At 43.3% G+C, this 14210-nt stretch overlaps 1 protein-coding gene across 1 annotated transcript; it reads left to right on the top strand.

Annotated features, from left to right (window-relative positions):
* Positions 1 to 434: 434 nt before the first annotated feature.
* On the top strand, positions 435 to 12778 carry swi5 (SWI5 homologous recombination repair protein). The gene is made up of 5 exons (XM_068013021.1): positions 435 to 612; positions 3025 to 3073; positions 3679 to 3800; positions 6735 to 6829; positions 11655 to 12778. Exons 1-5 carry the CDS (start codon positions 470 to 472, stop codon positions 11717 to 11719), a joined length of 474 nt encoding a protein of 157 aa, XP_067869122.1. The 5' UTR covers positions 435 to 469; the 3' UTR covers positions 11720 to 12778.
* The last annotated feature ends 1432 nt before the right edge of the window (positions 12779 to 14210 follow it).

Below are 14210 nucleotides of genomic sequence, written 5' to 3'. Positions count from 1 at the left end.
GTGAATTTTTGTTTATAAAGCTGCTATGAAGTCCCTTATGATGTTAACGCTGCTATATAAATACAAATCAGGCAGCATCTGTGGAGAGAGAAACAGAGTTAACATTTCCAGGCAATGACCTTTCATCAGATGCTGAGTATTTCCAGCATTTTCTGTTTTCATTTCAGATTTCCAGCAGCCGCAGTATTTTGCTTTCGAATAAATACAAATTGTTTGAAATTGACAAACTTACTCTCGTGTAATTTGTACTTTATTGTCAGAGTAAATCTCTCTGCATTTACAGCATACACCACTAAAGAAAGGATGCACGTGTGTATATATTAAATGTGCAAATTTGTACATCTAAGTCCAAAATGTCTGATGAGAAATGAAACACCAAAGGTAGCAAACGTCTGAGTGTGGGATTGGCTGTTGGCTGCCACGTGTGCGGAAGTTGCAGCGAGTAGAATGCGGCCCGGGAGCAGTCGTTATGGCTGCGGATCGTGAGCGAGGAGCGCAAATTACGGGTCTTTGCTCTCTTCCCTCCAAGGTTCCGGGGTCGGGGCAGCTCCTCTGTACGCGGACCCCCAGGAACAGCGAGGCCAGAGAGACTGCGGGTCGCTCCCTGAGGAGGTCTGTCAGTCTCCGGGCTTGGAGGGATTGTAACTGCAAAGAAGAAGGGGAGGACAATTTGCAAGATGACAAAAGGGGGGGGGTTGTTACTGACAATAGGGAACTGCATTGAGAATGTGTGCAGAAGGTGCATAAAATTGGGTAACTCCTTTAAAGGAGAAATTAAGACTGGTTTAAGTACTTTTTAATTGCCAGGCAGAATCTGTGGGGAGGGGAGACAGAACGTTTTGGCTGCAGCTGCAAAGTCTTGTGCATTTTGGACTGGAAATATCAATTGATTTTTTGCTCCATCTCCCCATGTACTGCCTGACTTGCTGAGTGTTTCTCACATTTTTGTCCTTCAAATTTCCAACATCTGCATTCCCTTTTTGTGTAATTGTGGTGTACATGGCTTGATTGTGGGCAATCACTAAACTTTCAAGTATTGCAGTGCCTGTGAAGTGCTTTGAAAAGTCTGGGGCTCTAGTAATCCAAGCTTGCCTTTTCTCTATGTTTTGGCATCAAAGTATTCATTAGTAGCAGTTAGTGTGCATTCCTGAGGTCAGACACATCAGTTTAGTCGTATGTTGCAGCTCCAATTACAATCAAGCAGCAGATGTCAAAGGCATCAACAGAAAGACTGAGAGGTGAAGGGAAAGAAAATAGGAAGACTTGCATTTATATAGCATCTTTCAGAGCCGCAGGTTGTCCTGAAGTGTTCTACAACCAGTAAAGCATCTTTGAAATGTATTCACTGTTGTAATATAGGGAAAGGCAGGCAATTTATGCACAGCAAGCTCCCACAAACAGCAATAAATGGAAAATTTGTTTGATGTTGATTGTGATTAATATTGGTGAGGCCCCCAAAGAGAACTCACTTGCTTTTCAAATGGAACCATGGGATTGTTTGCATCCACCTGAGAGGGCGGGCAGAGCCTCTGTTAAATGTGTCATCTCAAAGACGGGACCCTTAAAAGTGCAGTGCTGCCTCAGTGTCAGTTTGATTACGCACTGGAGAGGAACTTAAACCCACAGCCATCTGACTCTGAGGCAAGACTGCTAACAATTGAGCCACAGCTGATACTGATCTAAAGAGTGATGACGTGACAGGTTTCTGTTTATTGAGGGGTTGGACATTTTTAAGTGAATTTTACAAAGCTGCATGTCTTAAGGTATCATCAACAAGGTTGGATTCCCCTGAAATTAATATTTAAGACATTTCCTTCTCTAGGAAACAATGTATTAGTAGATTTTTTTTGTGAAGTGTTAGATGTTGTTGATGAGAAATGTGCTGATGGCTACAGATGAAATAGGTTTAACGCTGCATATCCACCAATGCAGAGCAGTGATCAATAGAGCCAATAAAATGTTGCAAAATAGCCAAACCCGTGAGTAAAAGTCATGATCAAACTGCACTGAGTTCTAGTTGGATCTTGCCTTGAATTCTGCTTCCAGTAAGACCCAAGAAAGACATTCAAGCATTGGAACCAGTGTAGGGGAAGAGTCACATGACTGATCCCTAGTGTTAGATGTCTGTTATGGGGAAAGACTGGGTAAATTGAGTTTTCCAATCTTGAAAGGAGGCATCTGAGAGATAATCTTGAATTCTGTGAGATAGTAAATAGGTGATTCTGGAAAATCTACATCAATTTAAATTGAGAGATTAGGACTTGTGGCCTCAGATTCAAACTAGTAAAATGCAAATAAAAGCAAAATACTGCGGATGCTGGAAATCTGAAATAAAAAAAAGAAATGCGGGAACCACTCAGCAGGTCTGGCAGCATCTGTGGAAAGAGAAGCAGAGTTAACGTTTCAGGTCAGTGACCAATATCGGACCGATGAAGAAACTCTTCACACAGAGACTGGCCAACACATTGAATGAATTCCTGGATAGACTAGTGGAGGTAAAAACTCTTGAATCATTTAAGATCCAGTTGGATGCTGCATTGGAAGGATTTTATGGCCTTTGGAACTAAGTTGAACTGGATGGCCTTGCTCATCCTGTTACCTTGACATACATGGCCTCTAGAGCTTTGAAATGAAGTGATTAAGAGGTAATCTCTTGTAGGTGTATATATGATAAATAGTATGGCAAATGCGAATCCAGAATGCTACCATCTAAACCATAGCAGTAGAATATGGGAGTACAGGTTCAAACTAGCAAAGAACATACCAGTAAGTTCTCCTCACAAAACATCATCTTTGAATGGACTTCCAAGTAGGGTAGAATAGGCCGCAACCGTCAATCACTGAGGAAGAGGCGGAAGCTTTGGTAGGACAGGGAAGTGTAAGGTCTTTGGGATGGATGAGCCAAGATGATCTTCCTCAGCTACATCTATCTTTCGAAGTGTAAAGGAACAAATACTTGATGGACTAAGTTTAAATATTCAGCTGCTTTTTGCCCCCCTCTAATTCTTGTCTTTTTATTCACAGGACACCAGTTGGACCATCCAGAAAATTAAATGCAAGCTTTAAATCACCAGTAAGTAATTAAATATGCTCCCAAGGGGATTCGCAGAGACCCTCTGGGGGGGGGTCCACGAGTGCTTACCGAGCAGGGCCGGCCTTACGGGTGGGTTCGGTGGGTGGGCTTTGGTGCAAGGCGTGGGACAGATATGCAGTGCAGAGTCGGCTGGCTGTCTCGCCTAGGAAGGAAACGCACATGGAGGAGCACTGAGAATGGTACAGGGATCGCTACAAGTAATCTGTAAGCAAATATCTATAAGTATTTTTTAAAAGCATCATTAAAACACTGTTTACACTTTCATATTATGAGTGTTATATAGTATAATTTAGATGGGGGTGGGGGGGGGGGTCCGTGATTACTAATCCATTTGAAAGGAGTCCTTCACCAAAAATGTTTCCGAACGACTGCTCTAGTGGTTGTCCTGTTGTATGTGCCTGCAGAGGTATAAGGAATAGACATGCAAAGTCCTTCTGTAATCCATTGCTGCCATAATATTTGTAATAAAACCATTTTTTAAAATCATAAATAACTTTTCCTTTATTGTACAATGTGTCAGGTGTGTGATACCACAAGTGTGAATGGTGTTTCCTTTTTGTTACTCACACTGACTTCTCTCCTAGCTAAAGTCAGTCAGGACCTCCCAGGGCACTGAGCTCGATGTTGCTAGTCTTCAACTTGACCTTGAGGATCTGAAAAAGAAATGCGAAGATCTCGACTGCCAGATTGCAGGACTGATCTCGGAGTAAGTGGGTTGTTTGTCTTTGTCACATACAGGTTTGACACGCAGCCAACCAAAATCTTAAAAGCATTATTTAAAGAGGATTGTTATTGATGATGTTACGACCGAGGCGGGAGGAGTACACTGTTTATTCTAGTTCCACTTCTCCACAGGTCACAACATATATTTAAATTTTCCCACTTAGTGATACGGTCAATCATGTATTTTTCTCAGAATAAAACATACCAACCAGGTTTGTTTAATAAACAACAAAATTATCAGTTTATTATAAAACAAGTCTTAACCAGTAATGAAGCAAAGCATAAACACACAGATTGAAGTATAGCAGTTCCCTTTTTACCTTAGCCCCTCTCTCTCATACACACACGGGGACACACACATATATAAATACATACATAGATCAGTTAACTGGAAAAATAAAAGGGATTTTTATTTTGGAACTCTGTTACAAAAAAAGACAAAACGAAACACTTAGGCTGAATAATAGCTCATTCCTGAAGGAAAAAAAGTGAGGATATGGAAAAATGTCCTTTGTTTTGATTTGGCATCCCGAATGCATATAGCCGGCTGTCACTGGGATCTTCCTAGAACAGTTTCTTCCAGGCGATTTTGAAGATCAGTTTGGGTAGGCTTTCCAAGAAATGTAGCTACAGAAGTTTCAGACAGGCCTTACAGCAGAAATATGGCAACAGTTCCCACACATTTGATACGCGGCGTTCCTTGAAATACAGGAGGAAAGTGGAGACTGACACACTGGACACGCAGGGTTTCTTTCAAAGGGAGAGAAAGAGATGAGCTGGGTTTCCTTGGCAGGAAAAAACCATCGGTCTTCCAAGCAGTTTACACTCCAAGTCACTGTCCAAAGTGAAATCAAAACAATGTCACACAAATCAAGCCTCCTGACCCCTATAAATCTTGACCTGTCACTTCTCTGTAAACATCTTCTCCAAGTCGAAACAACAAGCTCCCTGCTGGTGGTTTCTCTGAAAACAGGCACCTTCCACTAAGGATTTGTTTGCAAGCCAAGTCCAGGAACCTTCTAGTGACCTCTTTTTAAAAAGAAAAACATCAAGTTCAGCATCTCTTCAAGCTTCCAGATGAATCAGTGTCCATAATTCAACTATACGTTCTTGAAAACATATTTTACAAAAAATAGAAGCTCTCTCGTAACAATGATCATACTTGCATTTATATCATGCCATATATCGAAGTACTTTACACTTCTGACCTGCACCTTGTAAAGGAGAAATTGATTCTCGAGTTCAGGAGTGTGAATGCTGACTGTTCTTCCTGTGAAATGTTTTATATTTGTTTTGGTTCAGGGAGTGAGTGCATTGCCCAGTGTAGTACTGAGCCATCCAGACCAGGATGTTCCTAGATTGGACTGAGAGGCAGTAGGCAGCCCTACATTTGAGCTTAACACTAATAGGCTTGAGGGAAGGGAGAAATCCGCTGGTGTTGCTGCATCTGATCAACCCTTAGAAATTGCCAATTTGAGGATGTTGGATGAGGGCAGGTTCAGGCTTTATTCTAATGCGATTCACAGTCAGATGGTCCAATATGGATTGCCTCAGCTCACATTTTAGGATAGTTATTTGGGCAAAGTACCTATAGGGCAAGAAACAAATGTGGAATTGTACCTCAGTGTGAGTTAGCATGAGGAGACAATTGAGAATTTGTTTCCAATTGCCATCTCGGCTCGATTGGTAGCACTTTGGCCTCTGAGTCAGCCGTTCAAACCCTTTTCCAGGACTTGAGCACATAATCTAGGCTAAGAAAGTTGGAATTAAAAAGGCTGATGCCCCAAATGCATAATCTCATCCCAGATGCAGTCAGTGTAACTGTGGCACTGATCATCTGCACATACAGAGATCAGGAGTTAGTTTAGAGATACAGCACTGAAACAGGCCCTTCGGCCCACCGAGTCTGTGCCGACCATCAACCACCCATTTATACTAATCCTTCACTAATCCCATATTCCTACCACATCCCCACCTGTTGCTATATATTTCCCTACCACCTACCTATACTAGGGGCAATTTATAATGGCCAATTAACCTATCAACCTGCAAGTCTTTGGCATGTGGGAGGAAACCGGAGCACCCGGAGGAAACCCACGCAAACACAGGGAGAACTTGCAAACTCCGCACAGGCAGTACCCAGAATCTAACCCAGGTCCCTGGAGCTGTGAGGCTGCGGTGCTAACCACTGCGCCGCCCATACGATTTGTGTAAATATGCAAATTGTATGCAGCACCATGTTCCCATGATGTCTGAGGAAAAGTTCCTTCCACAAGCAACACCACCACAAACGGATTGACAGCTTATTCATTTCGCTGACATTCTGTGGGTCCCTGCTAAAGTGGCTGCCATGCTTGAACACATAACAGTGACTGTATCGTAATAATTCATTGGATTAGCTTCATTGGGAGCAAAACCCTCCCTCTCCATGATGCCATCTTGAATCTGTCCTTTGACGTTCGACCTAAGTGTGACCTAGCTACAGGCTGATGAATCGAGTTATGATGATCAGGAATGCACTGCTTGAAAGGGCAGTGGGAGCTGATTCAATTGTAACTTTTGAAAGGAAACTGAATCCCCACCTGAAAATGAAACATTTGCAGGGCAATGGAGAAAGTGGGAAGGAGTCAGATTCATTGAATAGCTCTTTCAAAGAGCTGGCACAGGTATGATGGGCTGAATGGCTGCCTTCTGTGCTGTACGTTTCTATGCTTCTATTCTTGATGCTACATTCACCCAGTGAGCCAGAAGGGGCTGCCAGTAAACTTGATTAGGAGTTATTTAATTACAAGTCTCTTGGTGTAACTGTTATAAGATATGTTAGTCATCTTGAGCATCTATTTGAAAGATCAGTTCTGCATCAGTGTTTGTGAAAGGGTTTGGCTGTGTGGGTCATTTGTGTTTTTCTTTTCTGCAGAGGGTACACTCTAGACGAACTAAACCGGCACATTGACCAGCTCCATGAGTACAATGACATCAAGGATGTGGGCCAGTTACTGTTGGGAAAACTGGGTAAGAGTTCCTTAAATGCTGCTCAGAGCAAAGAAAAAGACTTGCATTTATATAGCACCTTTCATGTCCTCAGGACCTTCCAAAACACAGTACAACCAATAAGGTACTAATGAAGTGTGGTCGCTGTTGTAATGTATGGAAATGCGGCAGCCAATTTGTGCTGGTTCTGCTATTGCCATTTACACCTCCTCTAGACCCATCTTTTGTTTGTTTACTTGCCCCATTACCACTGCCTTTTGCTTTGCACCATCATCCCTTTTTGGCATTTCATCTCTCCTGCCTTCCACCCTATCACAGAAGTTCCTTTTTATTCTTTCCTCCCCTCCCTCCCCCATTTCGCTGTCTCTGTACTTAAAAAGGAGGAATATAAAAAGACACAGGGAAATGGAATTCGAGGGGTTAGCACAGCATGTGGGGTGAAATAGGCTCTTCCTGTGCTGTAATTTTTACAGATCTATGAAACAACAAAGGAAATCGTGTCCATCATTTCTGCACTGTAATAATATTTTTTGTGAGTTGCATCATCTCAAGTGCCTGATAAATTATCAACAACAACAAAAAAGGTTTGCCAAGGATTGGACAGTGGGTTGAACACTGTCCCCCCACCCCCTACATCTGGAACATGGGATCAAATCCAGCCCAGTTAATAGGAAGACAGTCCCTTTCACTTGCTGAGTGTAAGGGTACAACAAGGTGTGTGTGTGTGACCTGTCACAACCTGGTTTCCAGTGAAATGGGACCACAGCATGAACAGGCTTGTGAACCAAGTTATAGTTCGTGGAATGAAAGGAACAGGAGTAACATGGATACAAAATTGGCTGAGTGACAGGAAACAGAGAGTAGTGGTTAATGGATGTCTTTCAGGCTGGAGGAAGGTTTGTAGTGGAGTTCCCCAGGGGTCCGTGTTGGGACGCTTGCTTTTCCTGATATATATTAATGACCTAGACCAGGGCAACATTTCAAAATTTGCCGATGATACAAAACTTGAAAAAGTTGTGAACTGTGAGGAGGATAGTGTAGAACTTCAAAACGGCACAGACAAGTTGGTGGAATGGACGGACAATTGGTAGATCAAGTTCAAGGCAGATAAATGTGAAGTGATACATTTTGGTAGGAAGAACATGGAGAGACAATATGGAATAAAGGGTACAATTCTAAAGGGGGTGCAGGAGCAGAGGGACCTGGGGGTATATGTGAATAAGTCAGTGAAGGTGGCAGGACAGGTTGACAGTGTGGTTAATAAAGCATACAGTATCCTAGGCTATATTAATGGGGGCAAGCGCATGGGAAAGGCGTCCACTGCTATGTCCAGACTGGCCAAGAGAGTGTGGGAAAATGGCGCACTGACACAGAACACAAAAGTCCGAGTGTATCAAGACTGTGTCCTCAGTACCTTGCTCTATGGCAGCAAGGCCTGGACAATGTATGTCAGCCAAGAGCGACGTCTTAATTCATTCCATCTTCGGAGAATCCTTGGCATCAGGTGGCAGGACCATATCTCCAACGCAGAAGACCTCGAGGCGGCCAACATCCCCAGCATATACACCCTACTAAGCCAGCGGCACTTGAGAGGGCTTGGCCATGTGAGCCACATGGAAGATGGCAGGATCCCCAAGGACACATTGTACAGCGAACTCGTCACTGGTATCAGACCCACCGGCCGTCCATGTCTCCGCTTTAAAGACGTCTGCAAATGCGACATGAAGTCCTGTGACATTGATCACAAGTCGTGGGAGTCAGTTGCCAGCGATCGCTAGAGCTGGCAGACAGCCATAAAGGCGGGGCTTAAGAGTGGCGAGTCAAAGAGACTTAGCAGTTGGCAGGAAAAAAGACAGAAGCGCAAGGAGAGAGCCAACTGTGTAACAGCCCCGACAACCAATTTTATCTGCAGCGCCTGTGGAAGAGTCTGTCACTCTAGAATTGGCCTTTATAGCCACTCCAGGCACTGCTCCACAAACCACTGACCACCTCCAGGCGCTTACCCATTGTCTCTCGAGACAAGGAGGCCAAAGAATTAATGGGGGCATAAGTACAGGAGCAAGGAGGTTATGTTGAACTTGTATAAGACACTAGTTCGGCCTCAGCTGGAGTATTGCGTCCAGTTCTGGGTGCCGCACTTTAGGGAAGATGTGAAGGCATTGGTGAGAGTACAGAAAAGATTCACGAGAATGGTTCCAGGGATGAGGAACTTCAGTTATGAAGATAGATTGGAGAAGTTGGGACTGTTGAAGAGAAGGCTGAGAAGAGATTTGATAGAAGTATTCAAAACCATGAGGGGTCTGGATAGATTAAATAGGGAGAAACCGTTCTTACTCGTGAAAGGATCGCAAATGAGAGGGCACAGATTTAAAGTGATTGGCAAAAGAAGGAAAAGCAACATGAGGAAAAACTTGTTCATGCAGCGAGTGGTTAGGATCTGGAATGCACTGTCTGAGAGTGTGGTGGAGGCAGATTCAATTGAGGCCTTCAAAAGGGAATTAGACAGTTATCTGAAACAGAAGAGTGTGCAGGGTTAGGGGGAGAAGGCGGGGGAATGGCATTAGGTGAATTGCTCATTCAGAAAGCTGGTGCAGACACAATGGGCTGAATGGCCTCCTGCACTGTAACAATTCTGCGACTGTTAATTTGATGCTGAATTTCTCTATGAAAGGCTACAGAATGGCTGGAGTGGGGAAATGGAAGAGTGTTACACTGCTGTAGAATAGGGATTAAGGTGCATTGTTGAGAGTTAGTGGAGGGAGCTATGCACTGTATCCAACCATGGTTCCCACCACAAACGTCATTCCCAAGCCCCAACTCTATCCTTCTCCCTGGTCACTGTCTGAGGCTGAATCAGACCTTTCACAACCTTTGCATCCTAACTGACCCTGGGATGAGCTTCCAACCACATATCCACTCCGTCACCAAGACCACCTACTTACACCTCCAGAACATCACCCATCTACGCCCCTGCCTTAATTCATCTGCTGAAACCCTCATTCATGCTTTTGTTACCTCTAAACTGACTATTCTGAATGCTGTCCTGGCCTCCCATCTTTGACCCTCCGAAAACTTGAACTCCTCCAAAATTCTGTTGCCCCAAACCTAACTGTCATCAAGTCCCATTTACCCATCACCTCTCTGCTCGCTGATTTCTAATGGCTGCTGTCCCACAATGCCTTGATTTTAAAATTCGCATCTTTGTTTTCAAATCCATCCATGGCCTCACCCCTCCCGATCTCTGTTACCTCCTTCAGCCCTGCAACCCTCCAAGATCTCTGCACTCCTCCAATTCTAGTCTCTTGCACATTCCCTGATTTTAATTGCTCCACCGTTGGTCATGCCTTCAGTCACCTGCATCCAAAGGTTTGGAATTCCTTTCTCTTACGACCGAGGCGGGAGGAGTGCACAGTCTTTTCTAGTTCCTCTTCTCCACAGGTCACAACGTATATTTAAATGTTTATCCAGTTACCGATACGATCAATCATATATGCTCTACTCTTTAACCCAGAATAAAATACACCATCCAGGTTTCTTTAATAAACAACAAAATTATCAGTTTATTATAAAACAAGACTTATCCAGTAACGAAGCAAATCATTGACACACAGATTGAAATATGAAAGTTCCCTTTTAAAATGCCCCACACACAAACTCACACAAAATGCTGAAAAAAACCCAGAAATTCTCTCTGCAGAGGTCTGTTACAAGAAAAAGACAAAAAAAGAATAGTTTGTATGTGCATATGTTTGTAAATACTTGCCAATTCCTGAAGACAAAAAAGAGGATATGAAAAGATGTCTGTTGTCCCTTTTGGTCTGGCGTCTGGGTGTATGGTGACTGGTCACTGGGATCTTTTCTGGAGCAGTTCTTTTCAGGTGGCATGGAGAATTAACTGGCAGGTTTCTCCAGGAGAAATGTGGCATCAGGGGTTTCAGCCAGTACACTCGTGAATTGCAGGGTTTTTCCAAAGACAGGAGGAAAGAGGAGCCGACACACTGGACCCCGTAGGGTCCCCCAGAGAGGCGCAGGAAAGACAAGCCAGGGGCGCCCCCCCCCCCCACCCCCACTTCAGCAGGGAAAGCACTAACTATCCTCAAGACAGTTCACTTCCCAACTAATCTAAAAACAATCCAAACCCCAAAACAGAAAGTCAACCTCCTGACTTGCTCAAAGTTTGACATGTGGCTTCTCCGTAAACATCTCACCTTGGTCCAAGGTTCCTGTTGATTATTTATCTTAAGGTGGGTGATCTCCAGTAGAGGTTGTTTTTAGCACTCCTTGATTATACCAGTAAGTGTTTTCAGTCGTGTCCTTTCAGTGACCCCAGCAATAAAAACAAAGTCGAGCATTTCTTCAGGCTTAGAAATGAATCCATTTCCACAATTTAAACATGAGTTCTTCAAAATGAAATCTCTCATAACACTTCCTAAACCTCTTTGTGTCTCTCTACCTCTCTCACCTCCTTTAAGACTCTCCTTAAAACATATCTTAATATCTCCTTAAGTGGTTCAGCGTCAAACTTTGTTTGATAATGCCTTGGGATATTTTACTACGTTAAAGGAGCTATATAAACGTATACCCGAACTCGGCGTTTGTGAAGTCTGAAATGAGAATGATTCTATTTCCCAGAACTCTCATCTTGAGCACCAACAAGGAGAAATTGTGGCAAACCTGTTTTTTAAGAAAAGGAATGACACATGCCCCTTTAAAAGTAAAGATTTTACAAACAGTAAAAGTTAACATGAATCCTAATTGGAGGAGGTGTTACTGTGGGTGAGATCTCATTTTTAATGTTCTTGAACAGTCCTATACTATAATGACAGCTTTCCATTATTTCTTACAGCAATAATCAGAGGGGTCACCACCCGGGAATTGTACAGTGAGTTTGGACTGGAGTTGGAGGACTAGACTGCGATGAGACAGAGTCCCATGTGATTCAAAGGAGGATGGGGATCTTTATCTGCCTCAATTGGATCTTCATATTGTTTCCATCAGCAAAGATATTGAGGGCAGGGAGAAGAATAATTAGCCATGACTCAAAAGGTCACCAAAACACCTGGAGGCAAAGCCTGGTGTATCAGCAGATGTGCTACCCAAAAAAACCCTGTTGGTTTTTTAAGTAGCGTTGGTGATGTGGTGTTTTGGCAGTTGTTGATTTTTTTTTGTGTGGACTTGTTGCCATAGTGCCCGTTGTGTTTATATTTCACATTCACCTCTGACCCTTCCCCCTATTTTTGTCTGATTTGCTTTTTGAGGTATTCTTCCCCATTTGTGTAATTGGGAAAGCCTGTCTTTGTTCACTGCCTTCTACTCTTCCCATCTGTTTTGAGCAGGAAGGATTAACAAATGTAATGAAATTACGGGCAGTTTGTTGAGAAAGAACTTCCAGTTAGACCACCTGGAAACTCTCTGGTTAATTTACAATGGAATGCTTGAGAAACAGGTGTTTCAGTTTAGAAATGTAATATACACTTGAATTTTCATGTATTGTCCTCCTTCTGCCAGAGGTGATAGTTGCCTCCATTCCTAGTGAGTGGGGCAGTGAGTGTCAGAAGGCTGTTCCATCATTGGGGTGTCGCAGCTGACTCCAGTTATGTTCTGGCCAGACTTCTGCACAGGTAATTTCTGCAGCAGGGGTCACTGGACAGAGATCAGGAGCAGAAACCTTGGCAAAATACAACCTCTACACCCTCGTTTGTGGGTGCTGAGGAAAATAGCACTGCCCTCCACAATATTTCCTCATCTCCACACCCCCCCCCCCCCGCCCCACCCGGCTAAACCTTGCTGTCAACTCTGGATGAGATTACTGAGCTCAATGAACACCAAGGATTAAACCTGGACTTGGTGCTTCATTGAGAGGTCATTGGGGGACTAAATTGTACCAGTATTATGAGCCTTTGCCTTGTAATTTGTTCATTGAATGTGAAGGATCAAAAGTGATCAATTAAAAGAATTCATTATGTTCAATTCTGCTTGTGGTTTGGTTCATTTATCACGAGATTTGATTCTTGGCCATTCTAATGTCTTCCTTTTGGTGTATTGACAAGTCTGCTGGGAGGCAGCATTGTGTTGAGAGAGAATGTCCAGGGGCATTGTACTCTGCAAGCATCACTTTGCCAAATGTGAGCCGAAAGCCCCATTAACGCACTGAAATATTCTACCACTTAAACATAGGAACAGGAGTAGGCCATTCAGCCCATTGAGCCTGCTCCGCCATTCAATACGATCATGGCTGATCATCCATGTCGATGCCTTTTCCCCACACTATCCCTTTATCCCTTAATAGCCAATTTGTTGGTAGCTTGAATTTTAAAAAAAAATCTTTCTGATTATACATGGATAAATAGAATAAAATATTAATGGTAATGCTAATTGCCACCAGGGGGAGCTGCACCCAAATCTTTTTAAACAGGTGAATGTTTGGAAAATCCATTCACTCAACCAAAGGACATCCCTGTTCCACTAACTCTGCTATTATGGTATGCAGCTGCATTTAGAACAAGCTTGATGCTTTTGACTGTACTACCCTCCCTATCTGTCTCCCATTGCAAATTATATCCCATTTTATATAGGCTTAACATACACATTCTTTCAAGTAACATCCAGTAGGTGCACTCTATTCTATTTAGGTTTCTGTTTATCTTCCTAATTACCGAGTGCCCAATCCAGGAGTGATGTTGCTGGAGCCGAGGATGTAACTGAAGGAGTCTTAGTAGATTGAATTTCAACATGTCCAGCCAGTGCAGTGCAGCAATCGGGAAAGCTAGGTTTGGGCCCGATTTTAACTCTTAAGTGCCCAGCTCTGGTCACCGAGACGTAAGGGTGCCAATCAAGCATTGGGAAAAGTGCAGGGAACAACCACAAGCTTTAACCCTGATGATTGAAACCTGAGTCATGAGGAAAACTGAAAAAAGTTCAACTTTTGAGCTTTCAAAGGGAAAACTCCAGGAGTGATCTTTTGAAAGAAAACATTGCAGTTATTTCACACTGTTCCAGTTGCTTTACTGCCAATAAAGTACTTTTTGAAATGTAGTGATGGTTGTAATGTAGGAAACACAGTGGCCAATTAGGGCTCAGCAAGCTCCCACAAACAGCAAGGTGATAATGGCCAGACCATCTGTTTTAAGTAAAAGCAAAATACTGCGGATGCTGGAAATCTGAAATAAAAACAAGAAATGCTGGAATCACTCAGCAGGTCTGGCAGCATCTGTGGAAAGAGAAGCAGAGTTAACGTTTCGGGTCAGTGACCCTTCTTCCGAAGTTCCGAAGAAGGGTCACTGACCCGAAACGTTAACTCTGCTTCTCTTTCCACAGATGCTGCCAGACCTGCTGAGTGATTCCAGCATTTCTTGTTTTTATTTCATCTGTTTTAAGTGTTGGTTGAGGGATAAGTACTGGC

This window comes from Heterodontus francisci, chromosome 33, assembly GCF_036365525.1.
Source record: "Heterodontus francisci isolate sHetFra1 chromosome 33, sHetFra1.hap1, whole genome shotgun sequence".
In the NCBI taxonomy this organism is placed as follows: Eukaryota; Metazoa; Chordata; class Chondrichthyes; order Heterodontiformes; family Heterodontidae; genus Heterodontus; species Heterodontus francisci.
This window is presented reverse-complemented; position numbering and strand designations above follow the sequence as displayed.